At 43.1% G+C, this 24347-nt stretch overlaps 1 protein-coding gene across 9 annotated transcripts in view; it reads left to right on the plus strand.

Moving 5' to 3' along the window:
- The window catches only part of AMBRA1 (autophagy and beclin 1 regulator 1), a 175916-nt gene that overhangs the window by 31849 nt on the left and 119720 nt on the right, over nt 1–24347 (plus strand). For 6 of the 9 annotated variants that reach the window (XM_060159276.1, XM_060159275.1, XM_060159277.1 and 3 more), the window contains exons 5-7: nt 335–507; nt 1483–1549; nt 2101–3554. In XM_060159276.1, the coding sequence (XP_060015259.1) occupies nt 335–507; nt 1483–1549; nt 2101–3554 (1694 nt within the window). The remainder of the gene's footprint in view (nt 1–334; nt 508–1482; nt 1550–2100; nt 3555–24347) is intronic. The other 3 variants (XM_060159280.1, XM_060159281.1, XM_060159282.1) reach the window with 1 other exon arrangement.

Below are 24347 nucleotides of genomic sequence, written 5' to 3' on the forward strand. Positions count from 1 at the left end.
CGTGCTCCTTGTCCTGGTGACTGGCTAGTGGGTTGTTGTGCACCATGTCATGCACCAAGCTTGAGTTTTCACAGGCTACAGAAACAGGAGCTGTGCGGGTGCTCATTGCATATGGATTGTAAATGACAAAACTGAGCTGACAGTAATGTTTTTCTGATAAAGTTGTGACACTGCCAGATCACTGGTTTTGTACGTCGTTTTCAGAGGACATACTTAAAGTAGGCCCTACAAGTAGTCGTTTTACGTTAAATGGACCTTTTTTTTTTTTGAAATTGACATCTCAGTCTGCTGGCAGCTTGTAACCTAAGAATGTCTGGGATTTGTTCATTCATAGGGTGGCAGTGAAAGCTGGTTCACAGATAGCAACAATGCCATTGCCTCCCTGGCTTTCCACCCTACGGCTCAGCTCCTGCTGATTGCTACTGCCAATGAGATCCACTTCTGGGATTGGAGTCGACGGGAGCCCTTTGCCGTGGTGAAGACAGCTAGTGAGATGGAACGGGTCCGGTGAGTGCTCTGCCCACCAGCAATGTCTGGCGTAGGATTAACATGGCAGAGAGCATTCACCCGTGCTTTCACCTCAGGAGACAGATTATTATCTCCGTATTATCCCTGCTCAGGGCAGGGTGTTATCCCTATGGCTCTTCCTACTTTTTAAGCATCTGGCTAATCAGCTAGGAAGCAGTTCATATTGTTCATTTCAGCTGTTCCATATTGGCCTCATCTTCTGGTCTCTGTAGACTATGGCTGTTAGAATCTTTTTTAGGTTCAAAGCTATTTGGTTTGGTATAAAGCTTTTTTTTTTTTTTAATAATCCTGAAAGGTATTCAGGTGGTGGGTAGCTTGGTGGCTAAGTTGCTCATCCCTGGTTTTCTGGAAATGGAAAGTGGAGGTGTAGATATGTATCCAATCTGCTAGTAGACATTTACATATTTAGCCTTCAAAATCAGCGCACATAGTACCTGAATTATAGTTGATGCATTGTTTTCCTTTGGTCCTCTTGGTATCGCAGTTGGATATTAGCTAATTTTCTAGCCTCAGCTATGTCACTTGATGCTGAGACTGTTCCTTGTCACCAGCACTCATGCTTCTTGCCAGTGTAGCTGCTGTGTGAGGGGAGACCTGAACCTGTGGCAGAGTATGGGAGCATTCTCTGCTTTACTATTATGATGGGCTCTTAGACATGAGCAGCTGTGTGCTTAACGTAGCTAGCTGCTTCCTGGGATGGAAGCCCAGGTGTTTTTTGAAATTATTTTTGCGATACGTATTACCTTATTCTGGCAAGTGTGAGGACGTAAGAAGAAGTATTGAGCTTTATTACTTTAATCTGTTTGAAAGTTTTGGAAGTCTGTAGCATTAAGTGGATACCTCGGTGATCCCACAATTGTCAGTAATGATTTCCAGACGTTTTCTCACAGGTTTCCTCTTCTTGGTTAACATAATTTCTCTCTGTGTCTCTGTCCCTTTCTTCTGTGCTTTCAGTCTGGTGAGATTTGATCCTCTTGGACACTACTTACTCACAGCAATTGTTAATCCCTCTAATCAGCAGGTAAGTTAGTCAGCAGTTTCAACTCTGTCTAAACTGTGGGTTATTTTCTCAACTAGTGCTCTAATTCTGATTATATTGGACTTCAGTTTTCAATGTCCAGGTGTTTCTTTCCAGTCAAGATTCAAAACTAGCTTCAGACTGTACTCAAAGTTATAGCCATATCGTGACAGGGGAGTCCATTCTGAAACCCCTGAGTGATCGTCCCAGTAGAAGTAACCAGGCCGTGTTGGATAACTTGTCATTCATGTGCCTCTGGCTGGTTGACATTTTGCTTCCCCTTACTGCCTCCATGTCATGGAAATGCCTTTTGTAACAGAGTTGGTTTGCCAGCTGTACTCGTTCAGAAGTGTTGCTAATTGGAAGTGAATAATTTAATACCATATGATGATTCTGAATCTGGAACCAGTTAGTTCTCAGTACTTCAAGGATGGAGTTGTTGCCTCTCTAGAAAGGTTTTCCTTGGATGATTATCAGTAGTTTTTCTTGATTTACCGGCAAGTTCTACCTAACTACCTGGCTCTGCCCCCGCCCCACCTTGGTCCACGTTGCAGGGTGATGACGAACCAGAGATCCCCATAGACGGAACAGAATTATCGCATTACCGTCAGCGTGCCCTCCTGCAGTCACAGCCAGTGCGCCGGACGCCTCTCCTCCACAATTTCCTGCACATGCTGTCCTCCCGCTCCTCTGGCATCCAGGTGGGAGAGCAAAGCACAGTGCAAGATTCTGCCACCCCCTCACCCCCACCGCCTCCCCCTCAGCCCTCCACGGAGCGTCCCAGGACTTCCGCTTACATCCGGCTCCGACAGCGGGTCAGTTACCCCACAGCCGAGTGCTGCCAGCACCTTGGGATCCTGTGCCTTTGCAGCCGCTGCTCTGGCACTCGAGTTCCTTCCCTCTTGCCACACCAGGACAGTGTACCCCCTGCTCCTGCCAGGGCTACTACCCCTTCCTTTTCTTTTGTACAGACCGAGCCCTTCCATCCCCCGGAGCAGGCCTCATCAGCGCAGCAGGACCAGGGCCTCCTGAACCGGCCGTCTGCCTTCAGTACAGTCCAGAGCAGCACTGCCGGCAACACGCTCCGCAACCTCAGTCTGGGTCCCACCCGTCGCTCTTTGGGAGGCCCTCTGTCTAGCCACCCTTCTAGGTATCACCGAGAAATCGCTCCCGGGCTGACAGGATCTGAGTGGACCCGGACAGTGCTCAGTCTGAACTCCCGCTCTGAGGCGGAATCCATGCCCCCGCCCAGGACGAGTGCCTCTTCGGTGAGTTTGCTGTCTGTGCTGAGACAGCAGGAAGGTGGCTCTCAAGCATCTGTGTACACTTCAGCCACAGAAGGGAGGGGTTTTCCAGCTTCAGGGTTGGCAGCTGAGTCAGATGGAGGGAATGGCTCCAGCCAAAACAACTCGGGCAGCATTCGCCATGAGCTTCAATGTGACCTGAGACGCTTCTTTTTGGAGTATGACCGGCTTCAGGAGCTGGACCAGAGCCTGAGTGGGGAAGCGCCCCAGGCCCAACAGGCCCAGGAAATGCTCAACAATAACATTGAATCTGAGAGGCCAGGCCCCTCCCACCAGCCCACCCCACACAGCAGCGAGAACAACTCCAACCTGTCCCGTGGCCACCTGAACCGCTGCCGCGCTTGCCACAATCTCCTGACCTTCAACAACGATACCCTGCGCTGGGAAAGAAGTGCACCTAACTACTCCTCTGGTGAAGCCACCTCCTCCTGGCAGGTCCCCAGTACCTTTGAGGGCATGCCCTCGAGTGGCAGCCAGTTGCCACCTCTCGAGCGGACTGAGGGCCAAACGCCGAGCTCCAGCAGGCTGGAGTTGAGCAGCTCTGCTAGCCCACAGGAGGAGAGGACTGTGGGGGTGGCCTTCAACCAGGAGACAGGCCACTGGGAACGAATTTACACCCAGTCCAGCAGATCTGGAACTGTGTCGCAGGAGGCCTTACATCAGGATATGGCTGAGGAAAGCTCCGAGGAAGATTCACTCAGGAGGTGAGCAGATGCTTTCCTGTCTTCTCCTGTATCCCTTACTTTCCTCCTGATATCTCTTCCTTCAGTCCTGTGGGTGTTGTGGCTGGATCTGGAGTGTCTGGGATCCATGCATCATGCATCTGGTTCTGATTTCCCTAGCTTCCATTGCATCTTCTTGGAAAATCTTGCTGTGGTGGCGGAAAGAGGATAAGGCCTGGCAGTATGAGTCAGGTGACTCGGCTTGCTCCTTTTCTGGCTAAGCTCATGTGACGTTAGCCTTGGAGGAGAGTTGTAGATGAGGTTAGAGAGGCATGAGGAGGTAAAACCGTTGACTTCCTCTGCTCTGCTTTTTTGGTCTTCTCCAAGGATTGTATGTGCAGGACTGGTTATTGTGAAACAACAAAATGTCCCAGAGAGACTAGGAAAAAGTAGTAAAAGAGAACCCTGCTTAGGACAGATTAGTGTATTGGGTCTTTGATTGTGTTGCTTTGGACAAATTCTGAAACCATATCTTTTGGAACACTGCAACTTGACAAAAGGAAAAGAAAATAGTACGCATATATGTCAAGAAAAATTTTTTTTTTTTTTTAGCGATGTGTATTTTTTGGACAGCAAGTTAGTTGCTTAGTTAAGATTCTTTGAGTAGATCTTCCAGATGGACATTCACCTCGAGGTGGAGAAGAAGAAATTCATAGAAGGAAGTCCTCTCCATACTTGGATTGGCATCCCAGGCAACTCTTTCATGGAAGAAACAGAGTGGGTGTAGTTGATCGCCCACCACATGTTCCGTGTATGGCTGTGTGCGCATCTATCTTGATTTATTAGGGACTTCTTTCTGTAATTCTGTAAAGGTCAAATCTAGCATAATCACCAACTCCCAGAATATGCTTGTTGGATCCAAACAGCATATTGCTGTGCATTACATCCTCTGTTGAAGCATCTGAAGTTTCTCTGACATAAGCTTCTAGCAAGGGTGGGAATATGGATTGTGCACATAATGTACTTGTTATTTTGGGAGAATGCTTTAGAGAGTTACCCAGTTAATAAGTATTTGTTGAATTATATATTTTTTCTAGCACTGTGCTAGGCACTGTCAGGAGTACAAAAGCAGTATAATACCTGGTCTTTGCCCACTGGCAGTATACAGTGTTGTTGTAGAGGCAAGACTTATTTACATGTAATTACATAAAAAATGTAAATGAGCCGAATGCTTCATTGTATGGTACTGAGATTAAATGTAGTCTGATTTCAGAGAAAGGGAAGGATCATCAAAGGAGGCTTTACAAGAATAAGTCTTGAAAGATGGGTAGGATTTGGAAAGGGAAAGACCTTTTTATTTTGAGGATATAGCACATGCTAAGGGAGGAAAGGGCATGATGAACTCAGGATAAGAAGAAGTTACTTAAGGGCAGTTAGTAACGTGAACACAGGGAGACTTGGTCAGATATGAAAGATAGATGAGGTAGCTGAGATTGTTACTCTGCCCGTTTGATTGAGACCAGTTCTGGATTAACATCTAAATTGCCAGCTTTGGAATACTTTGCCTTGCATAATGACCCATATCAGGAGCCTGAGACTCTGTTCTTCCTTTTTGTCAAGAGAGGTGAGACAGTAGCAAGCATAGTGCCTGACATATAGTAGGCATTCAAAAAGTTTATTAAAGGTAGCCATAAAGGACTGTCTACAGTTATTGCTCTAAAAGCCTACCAGTGCCTGTTTTACTAGCATCAGTGGGTTTGTGGTCAGCCTCTGTCCGTTCTGTTCTAGCAGGACCTCTTCATGTGTTGCTGTTCTGAGAAATACCTGAGTTGTTTATTTTTTTTTTATTTTTGCGGTACGCGGGCCTCTCACTGTTGTGGCCTCTCCCATTGCGGAGCACAGGCTCCGGACGCGTAGGCTCAGTGGCCATGGCTCACGGGTCCAGCAGCTCCACGGCATGTGGGATCTTCCCGGACCGGGGCACGAACCCGTGTCCCCTGCATCGGCAGGCGGACTCTCAACCACTGCGCCACCAGGGAAGCCCTACCTGAGTTGTTTAAAACAAACTCTGTTGTTTGATAATAATTAGAGATACCAATTACTGAGAGCCTACTACTCTGTTCTAGCTTTGCATTAATTATTTCTAATTTCCACAGTAACTCTGTGCAAGGCAGGTATGAAATTTCCCATCTTCCAGTTGAGGAAAGAGTGGCTCAGAGAAGTCAAGTTTCTTGTTAAAGGTCACACAGTAGGTTGCTGAGTGGGGATTTGAACTCCAGTGTGCATGACTAAAGATTTTTTTAGGCTGCCCTCCATGGTGTGTGGGTTTTTTTAAAAAAATTAATTAATTAATTAATTAATTTATGGCTGCGTTGGGTCTTTGTTGCTGCATGTGGGCTTTCTCTAGTTGAGGCAAGCAGGGGCTACTCTTCATTGCGGTGCACGGGCTTCTCATTATGGTGGCTTCTCTTGTTGCAGAGCACGGACTCTAGGTGCATGGGCTTCAGTAATTGTGGCATGAGGGCTCAGTAGTTGTGGCGCACGGGCTTAGTTGCTCTGTGGCATGTGGGATCTTCCTGGACAGGGCTTGAACCTGTGTCCCCTGCATTGGCAGGTGGATTCTTTTTTTTTTTGCAGTACACAGGCCTCTCACTGTTGTGGCCTCTCCCGTTGCGGAGCACCGGACGCGCAGGCTCAGCGGCCATGGCTCATGGGCCCAGCTGCTCCGCGGCATGTGGGATCTTCCCGGACCAGGGCACAAACCCGTGTCCCCTGCATTGGCAGGCGGACTCTCAACCACTGGGCCACCAGGGAAGCCCCTGGCAGGTGGATTCTTAACCACTGCGCCACCAGGGAAGTCCCCATGGTGTATTTCTTAAAGTGATAATCTCATTTTTAGGTGAACCATTTTTATGTTTTTCTTTTCTTTTAACTTTTTGTTATGGAAATCTTCAAACATATAAAAATGAAAAGAAAAGTAGTATAAATGAACTCCCATATACCTATCACCTGGCTTCAGAAATTTTCAACACTCGTCTGTATCCCTTACCCACTCCCAGCCACCCAGACATCATATAATTTTGTCTGAAAATACTCCAGTATGTTTCTCTAGAGCAATTCTGTCTAATAAAATGTTCTGTATCTGTGCCATATAGTATAGTAGCTACCAGCCGCATGTGGCTATTGAGCATTTGAAATGTGGCTAGTGTGATCTGAGAAACTACATTTAAATTTTAACTAATTTAAATGTAGATAGCCACGTGTGACTAATATATTAATAGTCACTTCTTAATAAAGTGGGCCATTTAAAACTCAGAAACTGTTAAGGATGTATCAGAATTTTTTTTAGGCAAAAAGTAGTATGTGTTTGTGGTTTAAATAAAAAAGTTCAAGCATTTAGAAATGTTATGTTGTAGAAAATGAAGTCCCTTGTCATCTTGCTGTGAACAATTTTATATATATATATATACACACACACACACGCTTTTTAAATTTTAAAATATACAAATGCACAGTTCTCATTGTAAAATAGTATATTAATCCAGTGGTTACATTATTTATGGAGTTGCTTTTCAAATGAGCTTGAATGAGGTGTACCACGAGGGTTTACAGCCTATCAAAAATGAGGTATCTTGTAAAACATTCTAAGTGCACACCCATTAAAGAAGGGCCACCACTTCCTCATAAACTGAGGGGCTGCATTCTGGTATAAATCACTAATATATACTTGTGTTAATCGGCATCTTCTACCACCTTCTGAAGGTCTAGTGTTCTCTGGCTGATGAGCGGCCTTGCTTGGATTTCCCCAGCAGATGTCACTGTTGGGCTAGGCTGGCAGGGAAGAGGTGTCCTTACTGTGTGTGTGCGCGTCTACTTGAAGGGAGGGCGTTTATTCTTCAGCCATGTAGTAGGAGATGGACTAAGGAGGCATGTTTTGATCCTTGGTGTTGCTGATATAATCTATAGTGTTTTCAGATAGTGAGAATATGAAGCAAAACTGTGTATTTCAGTGTAGCTCTATGTTGCTGAACAGTGATGCACGGTTTATCTCCTTTTGCCTCTGGGCAGTGGAAGGTGACTGTCTCTATATAGTCTGACTCCAGGTTACAGTTTATAACTTGGACGGCAGACCCTTTGCTTCACCATGAGAAGCTTCTTTTGGGGTCTGATAGCCCAGGACTTAGCAGGAGAAGATGAGGGTGTTGGGGCTTCTTGCAACAGGGTCCCTGTGGCCTTGAAAGGCTGGTATTAGGGAAAAAAAGAAAATTATTTAAATGTCATCTTGAAACTGGAGAAAACCTAGAGTTTATTTAGTCCAGTGTCTGTCTGTCTGTCTGTGTCTGTCTCTTTCTAATTGATGAGAAAACTTAGATGCAGAGAGGGGAAGTGACCCCAGGGAAGCCCGGAAGTGACTTTAAAGAGGTGCTTGTAGCAAAGATGGGAGTCAAACTTCTGGGTCCTAAAGAGGGTGCTCTTTCGTCCTCTTCATTTGAAATTAGTGCTTTCACACATCAGTTTTCTCTGTCAAAACTTCTAGGGGCTTCCCTGGTGGCGCCGTGGTTGAGAGTCCGCCTGCCGATGCAGGGGACACGGGTTCGTGCTCCGGTCCGGGAAGATCTGACATGCCACGGAGCAGCTGGGCCTGTGAACCATGGTCACTGAGCCTGCGCGTCCGGAGCCTGTGCTCCGCAACGGGAGAGGCCACAACAGTGAGAGGCCCGCATACCACAAAAAAAAGAAAAAAAGAAAAAGAGTAAGGGAAGCGTGGGGGAAGATAAAACCAGGCCTTAAAGGAGCGTGGCTCTTGTTATAACCCTGGGAATTGGGCTGGTGAAATAATTACTCTGATTGATCGATTCATTCATTCATAAGGTTGACAAATATTTACTAAGTACCTACTGTGTACCATATACTATTTAAGTACCAGCAAGAAGTCTCTTATTCTAATGAGAGAAAGAAAATAAACACATAAATAAAATATCTAGTATGCCAGATGATGTTAAATTCTATGAAGAAAAATATTTGAAAATGTAGGTGTTTCTGGGGTGGAAGTTTGTAGTGTTAAATAGGGTCATCAGAGGAAGTCTGGTAAGGTGACATTGGAGCAGACACCTCTTCCTTCCTTCAAGCAAGTAAGGGAGTAAACTCTGTATACATTGGGGGCAAGGGCATTCTAGGCAGAGAAGGGCAAATGCAAAATCCCTGAAACGCTTGGCTGGAGCACAGTGAAGGATGGAGTGATAGAAGATGAAGTTAGAGAGGTAATGGGGACCAGATTATGCAGGCCTTCTAAGATATTTAAGGGATTTTACATCTTACTCTGAGTGATTTGGGAAGCCTTGGGAAGTGGAGTAGCATGATCTTATATTTTAAAAGGATCGTGTGGCTGCTGATTGACAATAGACTGAAGAGGCTCTGCTAAATAGGGTAAATTAAAGTTAGGCCAGCATCACACACTTTTAGATTAATTTGTGTCTTGATTCTGTGGTGAAAACCAGAAGGCGGGAGTCAATGATTGTGTCAGAATTAGAAGGGCCTTAAATGTTTGGATGAAGAGTTGCCAAATAAATAAAGAAATAAAGCCTCTTGGCAGGCGTATTATCTGCAACAAAGCCACCCCCATCCCCCAAGCATGACAGCATGTTATTGAAACTGTGAGGAAGGGAGAGCCTGAAAAATTTGTAGTCACCAAGGTATCATAAATGGAATTTTGAGATGCCTGTTTTGTCTGCTTACAAAACAGATACAAAGTCATTTGTAAAAATTCAAACATAGAAATGTGTGATTTATCTATCTATAGTGAATGTCCTCTGTAGTGCTAACCACTGTTTAGCAATTTGTGTGTTAACTTAAGAATTTTTTCTCTGCAAATGAAAGCACTTTTTTTTATTTATAAAAATGGGATCATACTAAATCTACTCTTCCACCGTTTACATATTTCACTTAATATGTCATGGACATTTTTCCATGTTGATGTGTATAGATCTGCTACATTCTTTTTAACAATGGCATTGTATTCCACAGTTGGATGCACCATAATTAAACAAGTCCTCTGTTGACAGAACCTGTATTGTTTCTGGTTTTTGCATGCAGAAACAATGCTGTAGCATCTTTGTGTACTTGTGCAGGTGTCTCTAGAGGAGGATGAATTTTCAGAACTACAATTGCTGGGGCTGAAGAGTGTGAACATTGTTAATGGTAAAAATTAATTGTATTCATTATTACTAATTTAAAACGTATAAAATGATATTTTCTATTTTAGTGAGCATAATTTTATAGATATTCATAATTTCATAGATTAGGACTCCTAATCCTGTGTTTTTTCCCCTCCCATAAGGTCTTACGTTTCTTAGTTGTAAATCCTACCACCGGGTTTTTCAGGAATCTGATCCTCAAGGTTGAGAAGGACTTCTAACATATGCCACCTGGAGGTGTTCATGTACTTTTCTTCTCCAGTAGCCTTGTATGAGGGAGACTTGGTTCCATCTTTGACACTCACTTACTGACTTTGGGCCACCTAGTCTTCCTGGCCTTGTTAAATGATTGAGAGAGTCCAGATATTTCTTGCCCCATCATAAGGCAGTAACATTTAGATATTTAAGTTATTTGTTTTCGGGGATAGTTAGAAAACCCACTTCTCTCTTTGGCAATATGAGGGTGAGGGTAGAGTAGAAGAGAGGGTACCTGGTAATCTTTTTCCCCTTCTCTGCTCATCTGCCCAGCTAAGTCACTGTATTTGAGCCTCTGAATTCTGAGTGTGATCCCTGGTTGTATCCTCTGTTTCAGTGACTAGGACTTTTTCTGTGAAGGGCAAGTTTGTAAACATTTTAGGCTTTGTGTAGGCCATATGGTCTCTGTTGCAAATACTGAACTTTGCCATTGTAGCACGAAAGTAGCCATAGACAATAGGTAAGTGAATAAGTATGGCTGTGTGCCAATAAACTTTACTTACGGACACAAATGTGATTTTTATATAATTTTCACGTGTCGTGAAATATTCTTCTTTTGATGTTTTTCAGCTATTTAAAAATATAAAAACCATTCTTAGCACATGGGCTATACAAAAACAGGCAGTAGGCCAGATTTGGCCTACAGACCATGGTTTGCCAATCCCTGCTTTATGTGAATATGACTTGGAATGGAAGAGAGTTGGGTGCTATAGTAATAAAAGGCATTATGATAAGGAGGGCCCTGGAAGAGGTAGGGAGGGGACCCCTGCACTTGTCTCTCTCTGTACTTTGGACTAGATGTCCTGAGTATTGGCTCTTGTAAGATTCTTTGACGGTTAAGAGCAGGCTTAAGTGCATGAAGAGATTCTTGTTTCCTCTGCTTTCTGCCCTGAAGCAAGGTTTTCTAACCTTGCTATATATCTGTCTTGGGAATTGTTTGCGAGTGAGGAGGCTTGCCCTGGTGTTAGGGAGGGTGTGAGCCTCCAGGTCCTCCAGGCTGTATGCTTGACAGGCAGCCCTTCCCCCACTGCAGGTCAAATTAACACCTGTTGGGCAGATCTAAATTATCCCCCATCATCCCTCTGTCTGGGGCTGAATGGTGTAGAGCAGGCTGTGTGCTTTGTATACACACTGAGAACTTGAAAATATGTAATCGCTTCTGTCAACTCAGAGTGTTGGAGTGCCACAGGGACTTCAGTGGGATCTATGTGTACTGCAAATATATTTGGAGCAATCTCCCATGTACTCATTTTCCCCCCTTCAGATCCCCTTCTCTACTGTAATCTAAAGTGCTCTAAAGGATGTGTTGGAGGTTTTGCTAAGACATTAACACCAGGTGTACGGGGTTCTGTTTGCATAATATATTTTGCTTATTGTAATCGGTCCCAGCCCATTAGAGCTGTGCAGGTAGCTTCTCCTCCTCCTCTAGGATTTCTTATACATTTATGGGGAGGAGGAGGATCCAGTACATCATCTGCTCCTTCTTGGAAGCACTCCTGACAATGTGTTCACATGAGCACATTTGGCTTTAGCAGGTGGGCCTGTTATATTAGCCCAGAGATTGCAAAATAACCTTCAGGTACATTTGTTTGGCCTTCACGATGTCACTAAAAATTTCAGTTTTTTCTACATAAATCCAGATTTCTGGATTCTCTTGAAAAAAAAATTAGATCTGGCTTACATTCCCACATAATAACAATCAGCAGGAGTTGAGTAGTTGTTGCCCCTTTAGTCAAGGTGTGGACCTTCTTTGTGCCTTAGTCTGCACTGGGCTGACTTCATCCATTTACGTTTCCTGCTTAATTCCAATTTTGTGTTGGTTACCACTGCATTCATTAGCTCAAGAAGGTCTTCTTAAGTTCCCTACCCCTTGTCTCCACCAGGGGGAGGCACTGGACATGGCAGTACTCTCTCCTCTACCCCACCCATCCTGCCTAATTCACGCATAAAGGGCTCCCCTGCTGGCAGTAGGCTGACATGCTCACAGCCCCCTCACCTGAAAAGCTGCCTGACTTTTTAATAGCAACATTTAATAAACTCCTCCTTTGTTTCCAAAGAGGGAAGGTGGGGGTGCCAAGATTATTTGCTGGCTGGGGCACCATTTAGTGAGCAGACCTCTGTCATGTCAGGTTATGCAGTATGAAAGTAACCTTCCTTTCATGATGAACTATGTGAAATCTTGGACAAGAATGTCTGCACCTCTCCCTGTGAGCAGAGTGCCTTGGACAGAGGGATGGGTTTCCATGAGAAGGCCGATTGATTTGGATGTCACCCGCCAGAAAATTAAAATCAAGTTAGAGCAAGAGTAGAAACTTGTAATAATAAAGGAATCAAAGGCTGAAAGTATGACCTTGTCATAGAAGGAGAATTGCAGCTTGTTAACATTGTGCTCTTTTCCTTTGCTGCATCAGAGAGTATGAGTTTGAATCTTTTTGCCTCTTTTCCTTTTTCCTCCCCTACACATGTTCATATATGTTTCTCAATTTTCCTCTATCTCCCTGCTGTCTCCTTGGATCACTTCACCTCAGCAAGGTGGCTTTTATCTTTTGCTTTCTTTGTTCTGGTGGCAAATGTAACCTATTTTGGGGGTCTTTTTTCTTACTGTGATAAAAAAACATAAATTTACCCTCTTAAATTTTAAATGTACAGTGTTGTTAAGTCTATGCACATAGTTGTATAGCAGATCTCTAGAACTTTTTCTCCCTGCAAGAGTGAAATGCTCATTGAACAATTCTCATTTCCCCGTCCCGCCATCCCCTGGCAACCATGATTCAGTTTTCTTTTTCTGTGAATTTGATTTCTTTAGATCCTCATATAAGTGGAATCATGCAGTATTTGTCTTTTGGTGATTGGCTTATTTCACTTAGCGTAATGTCCTCAAGGTTCATCCATGTTGTAGCATATGACAGGATTTTCTCCTTTTTAAATGCTGAATAATATTCAGTTGTGTGTATGTACCACATTTTTTTAATCCATTCATCTGTGGATGGACCTTTAAGTTGCTTCCACATCCTGGCTACGTGAATAATTCTGTAATGAACATGGGTGTTCAAATATCTCTTTAAGATTCTGTTTTCAATTCCCTTGGATATATACTAAGAAGTAGTATGGCTGGGTCATACAGTAGTTATATTTTTAATTTTTTGAGGAACTTTTATGCTGCTTGTCATAGCAGCTGCACCACTTTACAGTTCTACCAACAGTGCACAAGGGTTCCAATTTCTCCACATCCTTGCCAACATTGTTATTTTCTGTTTGGGTTTTTTTTTGTTTTTGGAGATTGGCATCTTAGCATGCATGAGATAATATGTCATTGTGGTTTATTTGCATTTCCCTGATGATAAGTGATGTTGAGCATCTTTTCATATGTTTGTTGGCCATTTGCATATATTCTTTGGATAACTGTCTATTCAAGTCCTTTGCCCATGTTTTAATTGGGTTTTTGGTTGTTGTTATTATTAAATTGTAGGAGTTCTTTATATATTCTGGCTATTAACCCCTTATCTGATAAATAGCTTACAAACATTTTGTCCTATTCTGTAGATTGCCTTTTTATTCTGTTGTTTCCTTTGCTTAAGTTTTAAAAGTTTGATGCAGTCCCAGTTGTCTATTTTTGTTTTTGTTACCCGTGGGATTTTTTTGTGTGTAGTATCTAAGAAATCATTACCTATTCCAATGTTATAAAACTTTTCCCCCATATTTTCTTCTGTGAGTTTTATAGTTTCAGGTCATATGTTTAGATTTTTAATCCATTTTGAGTTAATTTTTATCTGTGGCATAAGATAATGGACAATCTTCATTATTTTGCATGTGAATAGCCAGTTTTCCCAGTACTATTTGTTGGGAAGACTGTCCTGCCCTCATTGTGTAGTCTTGGCACCCTTGTCAAATATCATTTGCCCATACACACAAGGGTTTATATCTGGGCTCTCTATTCTGTTCCATTGGTCTATTGTTTGTCCTTATGCCAGTACCATACTGTTTTAATTGCTATAGCTTTGTAATATGTTTTGAAACCAGGGCAGGTTAGGCCTCCAGCTTGGTTCCTCTTTCACAAGATTGTTTGGCTATCCAGAACTCTTTTTGAGATTCTGTATGAATTTTGGGATATTTTTTTCCTCTTTCTGCAAAAAAAAAAAAAAAAAAAGGAAATAAAGGAAAAAAATGCCATTGGGATTTTGATGGGGATTACATTGAATCTGTAGATTGCTTTGGGTATTATGGACATTTTAACAATGTTAAGTCTTCCAATCCATGAACATGGGATGTCTTTCTTTTTATTTGTGTCATTAATTTTTTTCAGCAGTGTTTTATAGTTTTCAGTGTACAAACCTTCCACCTCTTTGGTTAAATTTATTCCTAAGTATTTTATTCTTTTTGACACTGTTGTAAGTAGGATTGTTTTCTTAATTTTCTTTTTAGCAGATGTAACCCTTTTAAAACTAAGACAAGAAAGAACTCTTCTTTTTTTTTTTTTTTTAAAACTTTAGTGTTTTCCCAGAAGTCTAGCACTCTTTCTTTTCTGCATGCTTTTCTGATTCCTTTTTATGCTTGTCTCTTTTGAGTTCTCAAAATTGAGGCAGAAGCTGGGCTGGTCATTTTCTGTTAGCTCCTTGAAGGCAAAGGACCATTGCTGTAATGGTCATCCTAACAGAGTTACTGAATTTTTTTTAAAAAATTTAAATTTAATTTAATTTTAAAAATTTATTTATTTTATTTATTTTTGGCTGTGTTGGGTCTTTGTTGCTGCGCGCGGGCTTTCTCTAGTTGTGGCGAGTGGGAGCTACTCTTTGTTGCGGTGCGTGGACTTCTCATTGCAGTGGCTTCTCTTGTTGCCGAGCACGGGCTCTAGGCACGCGGGCTTCAGTAGTTGTGGCACGTGGGCTCAGTAGTTGTGGCTCACAGGCTCTAGAGCTCAGGCTCAGTAGTTGTGGCACACGGGCTTAGTTGCTCTGCGGCATGTGGGATCTTCCCGGACCAGGGCTTGAACCCATGACCCCTGCATTGGCAGGTGGATTCTTAACCACTGCACCACCAGGGAAGCCCCCAATTTTTTTTTAATTGAAGTATAGTTCATTTACAAAGAGTTGATGAATTTATAGTCCCTCCTAGAGCAACTAAATTTGGCAGCTGTGTTAGATGGTACTATTTTGGACGGGGTAAGTTATATGTGAGAGAGAGAGAGAGAGAGACAGAAGGAGAGAGAGAGGTGTAGATACATCAGAATGTGTTTGTCGTGCGATCTTTGGCCAGTGGTTCTCAAAGTGTGGTCTTCAGACCAGGAACATCAGCATCTCCTGCTGATGTGAGAAAGGCGAGTTTCTGGGCTCATTCCAGACCTACTGAATCAGAAACTTGGGGTGGGAGGTGTGCAGTCTGCGTTTTTAACAAGCTCTCCAGATGATTTTGATATGCACTAAGTTAGAGAATACTGTTTTAGACCACCCAGGAACTCTTAACATCGCAACCACCACCTCCTCCCTAAATCTCTGAAGTGTACTAAAATTCCTTTGCATCATCCATCACCTTTATTTTTCCTTTTGCTCCTGTCCCATGTGTGATGCAGTGTTAGTTTAACTCTCATAGTCTCCTTAGGTTCCCCCTCTTTTCTTGTAATGTATTCTAATAGAAGGATTTGGATTTGAGCAACTTCGGATTCAAATTCTGGCCCTATTGTGTGACCCTGGGCAGATTAAATATCCTCTCTGAACTTCAGTTATAAAACCATTGTTATGCAGGTTAAATGAGTTAAGCATCAGTTGCTTTTACATGTTTAGATGCTCAAGAAATGCCAGCTCTTTTCTCTCTTTCTCCATTATTACTCTGCTCAAAAATCAAACAAACAGAAAAAACCCAAAAAGCAAACAAAAACTCCTTTTGCCATGACACATTCCCTACAGGTCATTTTCTTTTGTATCTGTTAGTACCGTGTTTTTTTTTTTTTTTTTGGACTTAAGTCTTCATGATCTATGAAATCTCACCATGTAAAATTGGGGTAAACCAAGTACATAAAAAAGTGAGGTGCTGTATAAAGGAAAGGGTAAGGAACAGCTATTGTGATAGGGCTAGTGCCAGTTACTCCCATTAGTCACTTGCAGCAGACGCAGTGAGATTCTATTTTAGAAAGTGTAGTGATACAGAAAGTAGTTTGGCCCATAGCAAGGGAATGGGATATTATCTTCATTTTTCCTGCACTCTATTATAATGATCTGTGCAAAAGAAACTATTTGCCTCTTGATAAGAGAGGGAGTACAAATAGCCTTAGTTTCCCCAATTCTAGGGTCACCTTCAATATTGAGAGGGAGCCATCCAGGGCAGAAGTGTGTTTCAAAAAGAAGGAGAGCCTGATTGAGACAAGTAGAAAAGAGTAGAAAGTCTTTCTAAATTGACATTCACCCTTTTGACCAGTACCAAGACCTCATGCTTTGGACAGTGAGCAAGTTTGCACTGAGTTTTATTGTTTAAGGTCCCTTTCCAAATGTGTTGTTTGGTGTTTTGTTTTGGTAGCCGAGTTTCCCTTGTAAACTAACTTTTAATGCTGCTGTTGTAACTAGCTTGAAAGTTCTAGAAGATCAGGAACTAATTCATTCATCTACTGATGCATAACCAACCAAAAAACAAAATTAGTGACTTAAAATAACAATTTTATTATCTTTCATTGTTCTTTGGGTAGACTGGGCTCAGTTGAGGAATTCTGCCGGTCTTGCTTGGGGTCTCTCTGGAGTCATCTGGAGGCTCATTTGGAGCATCTAGGCCTATTAAGGGCTCCTCTCTCCATGTGGCCTCTCCAGTAGAGTAACCAGACTTTTTATGTAGTGGCTTAGCACTTCCAAAAGTGACAGTTCCAAGAGGGAGGAACTGGAAGCTGTCAGTTCTCAAAAAGGCTTAATCCCAGAACGCACCAGTTTTTTTGTTTTTAATTTTCACCATGTTTTCTTGATTAAAGCAGTTAACAGGCTGGTCTAGATTCAGTGTGGGAGGAGACCACACGAGGGCAAGAATACCAAGAAGTATGATTCTTTGGAGTCCATCTTCAGATACTAGCTACTGCGGGGACCATATCTATTTTATGTACTAATATATACCCAATAATAGGCACTCAATAATTATTTGTGGTTTGAATCAGTGGTTGGATGGGCCAATAGCCAGATTGGTGGATGGTTGACTAACTGCTCTTGTTGGTCTATTTGGGTGAGGCTTATGTGATTCTTAGGGCTGAGATACCCATGTCTCTGCCTTTATAGTACCAGTCCTTCTTCAACTCATGTCTTTCTAGGAAACCACCTTTGTAGGCATAGTGACTTGGGTGGCTAGGTGTTCCCTGCAGGTACTTTGGGAACTGTAATCGAGGGAAGAAAAAAATAATCATTTTTTATTAGACTGTACTGGCTACTATAGTTATGTTCTTAGTTAATCGTAACAACCTTGTGAAATAGGCATTTCCCATTAAATTTGGACGCTGAGGTTAATGAACTTGCCCAAGGTCACACAGCTAATAAGTGACACAAGATGATGAGTTAAACTGCAATTTGTTTCTGAAGCTAAAGCATGGACTTACCTCATATGTTAGTTATTCAGTTTCCCTTCGTTAATCTCAGACTGTTAAGATGTGTCAGAGGATTTCTCAAAAGCAGCACTATTAAGTTTCAGGCTGGATAATTCTTTATTGAGGTGGAGGAGAGGGGAGCTGTCCTATGCATCACTACTAGATGCCAGTGTACTCCCCCCACCCAGTTGCAACTACCAAAATGTATCCAGACATAGGTTTCCTGGGGGGAACCCCCTCCCATTGAAAACCATTGATAAGTTATTTCATGATTTTCTGTCCCCTGACCTTGCTGTTTTTTGATATTACATTTCACAAGGAACTGGCAGTGGCTTCAAACTATCTTATTTTTATAATAGTTATAATCGTACTGCCTGGTTCTGATGCTCTTGAGTCATGCCTTTCTCTCATTGCCTCTCTTCTCTTTTGCCTTGTCTTTTTGCTTTTGTCTGATTCTGCTAAATAAAATGCAGCTGGATAAAGTGTAAGGCCTTTCTACCCAGGTATCGATTCAGCAGGCATTCAGATCTCTGAGATTATAACCATTAGTGCTAGAGAAAAGAAGGCAATTTAGATCTTCTAATTATAGTGGAGTGGGGGGGGATGCATAATATTTAGCGAGCTGGAAATTAAATGGCTTCCAGGCTTCACAGAGTTAATCTTCATGGTAGTACTGATTGACATGCATGTGCAATTCTTTTGGGAAACGGGGGAGGAGAGTGGAAATTGCAGGTTTTCTCCTAATTGTACTTTAGGTGTCATTTATGACAATTTCGTGTTGTCTAGACAGAGGGAAATGGTAGAGAAATTATTCCAGTGGAGTCAAATGCTGAGTCCAAAGGGAATCAAGAAGGTTCCTGAGGTCGGGATCAGGGTGGAAGGGCAAGTAGTATACCCCCAGAGGTGAATCAGTGAAAATCAAATGTCACTAAGAGAAGCAGTTCAGAGTGAGCCCAGGATATAAGAAAAGTGATTGTACTCTGAGCTTTGGGTTAGTGCAAGGGCTGACAGTGGATTGTTTGGGGGCCCAGCTGGGAGTCTCTGCCCTCTTTTCTATTTCTATAGACTCCAGAAACCTAATTGCTTGAACAGACAGCCAGGAAGGCTGCCTCTTTGCCTCTGGTTAATAAATGCCCCAGCCCACTGTGCATTCCTTTTTCCTCATTCTCTTGTTAGGCTTCATTTTACTAACTTCTCTTTGCTTTTCTGATGTTGGCCCTAAGGTTTTATTTCATATTATAGAGTATGCTGTTTGCAGTATACCAGGGTCGGTAGAACGAATGGCCCTCGTTGAGGGTTTTTAAAATTTCAGGTCAGGAATGTGAATGTGAAGAATCATCTGAGAAGAAATGTGCAAGGTTTGCTGTTATTGAAACAGTAAATGATTATATCATATATCCTTTGTAGTATTAGTAGGTCTAGAGAGAGACTTTTTTGGAATTGTCTATTATTCTGAATAAAACTAGCTGAGGGGGACTTCTCTGGTGGTCCAGTGGTAAAGAATCCGCCTTACAATGCAGAGGACGCGGGTTTGATCCCTGGTCAGGGAGCTAAGATCCCACAAGCCACGGGGCAACTAAGTCTGGGTGCTGCAACTACTGGGCTCGCACACCTCAACTAGAGAACCTGCGTGCGGCAAACTACAGAGCCCACGTGCTCTGGAACCCCTGCACCACAACTACAGAGCCCATGAGCCCTGGAGCCTGCACACCACAACTAGAGAAGAGAGAACCCACATGGCACTAGAGAGAAGCCACGCGCCATAAGTAGAGCCCTTGCGTCGCAACGAAAGATCCCGCACGCCTCAATGAAGATCCTGCATGCCACAGCTAAGAACCAATGCAGCCAAAAATAAATAAGATAAATTTTTAAAAAATTAGCTGAGAATTCAGGATTATTGAATTCTGTAAATCTCTTCTTGATTTGGGGGGAAACCAGTCAATTAGGATTCACTGCCTCTTTAAAAAAATTTTTTTTTATTTTTAACATCTTTAATGGAGTATAATTGCTTTCCATTGTTGTGTTAGTTGCTGCTGTATAACAAAGTGAATCAGCTATACATATACATATATCCCCATATCCCCTCCCTCGTGCGTCTCCCTCCCACCCTCCCTATCCCACCCCTCTAGGTGGTCACAAAGCACCGAGCTGATCTCCCTGTGCTGTGTGGCTGCTTCCCACTAGCTATCTGTTTTACATTTGGTAGGGTATATATGTCAATGTCACTCTCTCACTTTGTCCTGGTTTACCCTTCCTCCTCCCCATGTCCTCAAGTCCATTCTCTACATCTGTCTTTATTCTTGTTCTGCCCCTAGGTTCTTCAGAACCATTTTTTTTTTTTAGATTCCATATATATGTGTTAGCATACAGTATTTGTTTTTCTCTTTCTGACTTACTTCACCCTGTATGACAGACTCTAGTAACTGCCTCTTGATTAAAGTTCAAACTTGCGTGTCATGGCTGCTGCTTGTTGGTATATGTGCATGTGAATATCAGAACTAGCTCTGGAACTTGTTATTGGTATGATCCTACTCATCCTTTGGTGAAAAGCCTCTGATCTAAATTCCTAGTTTAAAAATGTCTGTGGTCTGTGGGCAGACCTCCCAAGTCTCCCAGAGAGAAAGAATTGGAGACAGAGTAAACATGTCCATGTAGATCACCTTGGACCTTTGAGTTCAGATGCTGACAAAAGTGAGTGTTTATTATAAATGGACGTTTCATAACTATAATGTGATATGTTGAGGATATACAGGAGCTAGGCATAGCGCCAACCATTTTACAATTGTATTAAAAATAACCTATCGGGCTTCCCTGGTGGCGCAGTGGTTGAGAGTCCGCCTGCCGATGCAGGGGACACGGGTTCATGCCCCGGTCCAGGAAGATCCCACATGCCGCGGAGCTGCTGGGCCCATGAGCCATGGCCGCTGAGCCTGTGCTCCGCAACGGGAGAGGCCACAACTGTGAGAGGCCCGCATACCGCATTAAAAAAAAAAAAAAAAACCTATCAACTATGCTCTGATATAAAATAAAAATTAAAAAAAAATAAATAAAAATAACCAAGTACCTAACGGTCAGCAGAGGGTCCGCTGTTCTAAGAGGAGTCTGACTGACTTTTCAGGCAAGACTTTCGTATAGCCAGATACACAGTTGCACACCCCATATGAATTGTTTCCACCTTCTTCCCTCTTGGTGTCTCTGATTATGTTGTGCTCTGATATTTTGCCATCAATTGCTCGTTGCACAGAGACATTGAGGGATATGTTAATGTTTTGTAAGATGTTTGTCTGGTAAAAGGCTTTACTTTGAGCCCTGTGAATTGTTTATGCTGGATGATGATAAAATAAGGCTGATCCACACAACAGGCACTGTGAGCTCTTTCTGTAGCATGTCTGTTTTTTTCCTGAGGTTAGCCTTTTAGCAGTACCACCTTGCCTTGGTCTGCCCCACAGCAGGAGCAGGAATTGCCTGCCAGTCTCTTCTGGCAACTGCATCATGTGCTGTAAGTGCACCCCTAGAACTAGGGGGCCCTGCAGGGATCAGATGAGTGCCTATCGTTGGATAACTTAAGCGATAATTGCCAGTGTGTGAAATGGGGAGGCTTGGATGCCTCTGCTTTAAAGCAGAGATGTCAATTTGAGAATCATAATAGAAGTGTCGTTTCAGAACACACAATTATTTTTTACAAAGAATAAGGGCTTGTCATCTCCCAGCCCTGGCATGCGCCAAGGCAGAGATCTGGGGCTTGCCGAGCAGATGCAGAAATGAAGGCAATATTGTATCCAAGTTTCTTTGGCCTCCCACCTCTTCATTCCCCTGAAAACATTGCCCTCTTTCCCCTGTGAGGTCTCTTTCGGCAATAAGCTGTCCAGGAGCATCAGTGGTAGTTTCCCAGGCAAGTAGCCAGCCTCTGACTTTATGACTTAACAAGCCTCCTAGGGACCAGGCTGCACTGCATTTATCAGGACAACTATGTCAGCACTTTAACCTGAAGGGCTTAAGTGACCGAAGGGATGAAGAGTGATGTAAGCAGTTTCTGAAAAACTAGTTCCTTCAGGAATTTCAGTGTGAGTTTTTGGACATCTAGAAACCTTGTCTGAAAGTCACAGGGTCAGTGAGGGGCAATCAGATATGTCTTCTTGCTTATTTTTCCAAGTCTACTTAGGCCTGCTGATTTATTCACTTAGATATTTATTGGTCTCCTATTATGTGTTAATTAGGATGTGAGTTTTAATGGGGATAAAAAGATGACTTGGACCCAGTACTTGCTTTCATGTAGCTTGTAGTCCAGTAGCAGAGAGAAGACAACATACTTACAAGGAACTGCAGTACAGGTGACTTGGGAGAAGGCCTTTTAAGAGAGGATTCAGATGCTACGGGGTGTGGGGGAAGAAAGGGTGAACGTCTGGCTAGAGGAATCAGGTATTTGAGCTTTGAAGGACTTTTACAGACAGAGATAGGGAAGAACTTTCCAGAAAGAAGAAATGGCCAAGCTAAAGACAGAGGTGAAACAGTGAGGATGTGTTTAGTTTAGCTAGAGCAATAGTTCTCAAAGTGTGGCCTGGGATCCCTGAAGTCAAAACTATGTTTATAATACTGAGATGTTCTTTGTCTTTTTCACTCTCTTGCATGAGGGTTCAGTGGAGTTTTCTAGACACTACATGATGTGTAATGAGGTTATCACTCTGATGGCCAATGGAATGTGTACTTGTGTATTAAATTTTTCTCAGTTTTAATTTCAAATATAGTACATATTAATAGATAAAACCCATATAAACCAAAACTCTTTGGGGTCATTAATAATTTTTTAAAAAATTTTATTTATTTATTTTTGGCTGCATTGGGTCTTCATTGCTGCACACAGGCTTTCTGTAGTTGCAGCGAGCGGGGGCTACTCTTCGTTGTGGTGCGTGGGCTTCTCATTGTCGTGGCTTCTCTTGTTGTGGTTGTGTAGCACAGGTGCTAGGTGCGCGGGCTCAGTAGTTGTGGCTCTTGGGCTCTAGAGCGCAGGTTCAGTAGTTGTGGCGCACGGGCCTAGTTGCTGCGCAGCATGTGGGGTATTCCTGGGCCAGGGCTCTAACCCCTGTCCCCTGCATTGGCAGGTGGATTCTTAACCACTGCGCCACCAGGGAAGCCCCATCAATACTTTTTTTTTTTTTTTTTTTTGCGGTACACGGGCCTCTCACTGTTGTGGCCTCTCCCGTTGCAGAGCACAGGCTCCGGACGCGCAGGCCCAGCGGCCATGGCTCACGGGCCCAGCCGCTCCGCGGCACGTGGGATCTTCCCGAACTGGGGCACGAACCCGTGTCCCCTGCATCGGCAGGCGGACTCTCAACCACTGCACCACTAGGGAAGCCCACCATCAATACTTTTTAAGATTGTTAAAGGAACTCTGAGACCAAAAAGTTTGAAAACGATTGCACCAGAGCATATAGTATGTTCAGAAGGAATGAGAGGGCTTCCCTGGTGGCGCAGTGGTTGAGAGTCCGCCTGGCGATGCAGGGGACACGGGTTCGCGCCCCGGTCCGGGAAGGTCCCACATGCTGCGGAGTGGCTGGGCCCGTGAGCCATGGCCGCTGGGCCTGCGCGTCTGGAGCCTGTGCTCCGCAGCGGGAGAGGCCACAACAGTGAGAGGCCCGCATACTGAAAAAACAAAAACAAAACAGAAGGAATGAGAAATTTGGCTGCAAGGCTTTGGGTGTCAAGGTGAGGAATTTGGATTTTATTTCCTAGGTGGAGGGAGTTATTCCTTTGGGTTTGGCTTCCCTGAACTGAACTAGCAGATGTCACCCAGACATCAGAGCCAGACTGGGAAATTACTCTTCAGGCATGGGGCACCAGCATCTTAGCTTCTAAGAGCAACTTTCCTTATCAGTATATATAGGTCACAGTTTTTAGCAATTGATTGTTTCCAGTGATTGGAGAAGGTCTGTACTTGTTTGTTGGCTTTAGTTTGTTGATTTTCTCTGTGATTTGACAATTAGTTAAAAGAATATCTTTAGGATATAGTTGTTTATTAAGGAAGAGTTGTCACTGGCTTATTTATTTGTCTAGACTGGTACCCAAACTTTCTCCTTCTCCACCCCGATACCCATTGAATTTGAAACAAAGATTCTTTTCTTTTTTTTTTTCCAGCCGCACTGTGCGGCTTTTGGGGGTCTTAGTTCCCGACCAGGGATGGAACTCATGCCCCCTGCAGTGGAAGCGCAGAGTCCTAACCACCGGACCACCAGGGAATTCCCCAAAGGTTCTTTTCTTTTGGGTAACCCATCTCATCTGCCCTGACAACTTTGTTCTTTTCCAGAGCTTTCTTCTACTACTATTTTTTATTGTTTCCTAGTCATCAAAGGATACAGCTGATATAGGGAACTGTTGTACATATTCAGAGTATTAATTAGGGAAGGAAGAAATAGTTGTATTCATTTAAAATATTAGGAATTTTACAGCTTGGATTGTATATTGACTTATATTTTAGTAGGGCTTAATATTAATTTTTGATAACTTATTCTAGTGTGTAATACTTTGATTTCAAGCTTTTCTGTTACATTCCTTAGTGACTCCACCTTATCTTTCAAGGGATTTTATGTAAGCAAATGTTTTAGAGCACGGGTGGGCAGATTTTTTTCTGTAATGGGCCAGGTAGTAAATATTTTAGTCCTTTCCCTATTAGGTCTACTCAACTCTGCCTTCCTAGCTCCAAAGCAGCCACAAACGATATTCTTTTTAATTAAAAAAATTTTTTTTAAATTTATTTTTGGCCGCGTTGGGTCTTTGTTGCCACACACGGGCTTTCTCTAGTTGTGGTGAGCGGGGGGCTACTCTTCGTTACGGTGCGTGGACTTC

The sequence above is a fragment of the Lagenorhynchus albirostris genome, chromosome 9, assembly GCF_949774975.1.
Source record: "Lagenorhynchus albirostris chromosome 9, mLagAlb1.1, whole genome shotgun sequence".
Classification (NCBI taxonomy): domain Eukaryota; kingdom Metazoa; phylum Chordata; class Mammalia; order Artiodactyla; family Delphinidae; genus Lagenorhynchus; species Lagenorhynchus albirostris.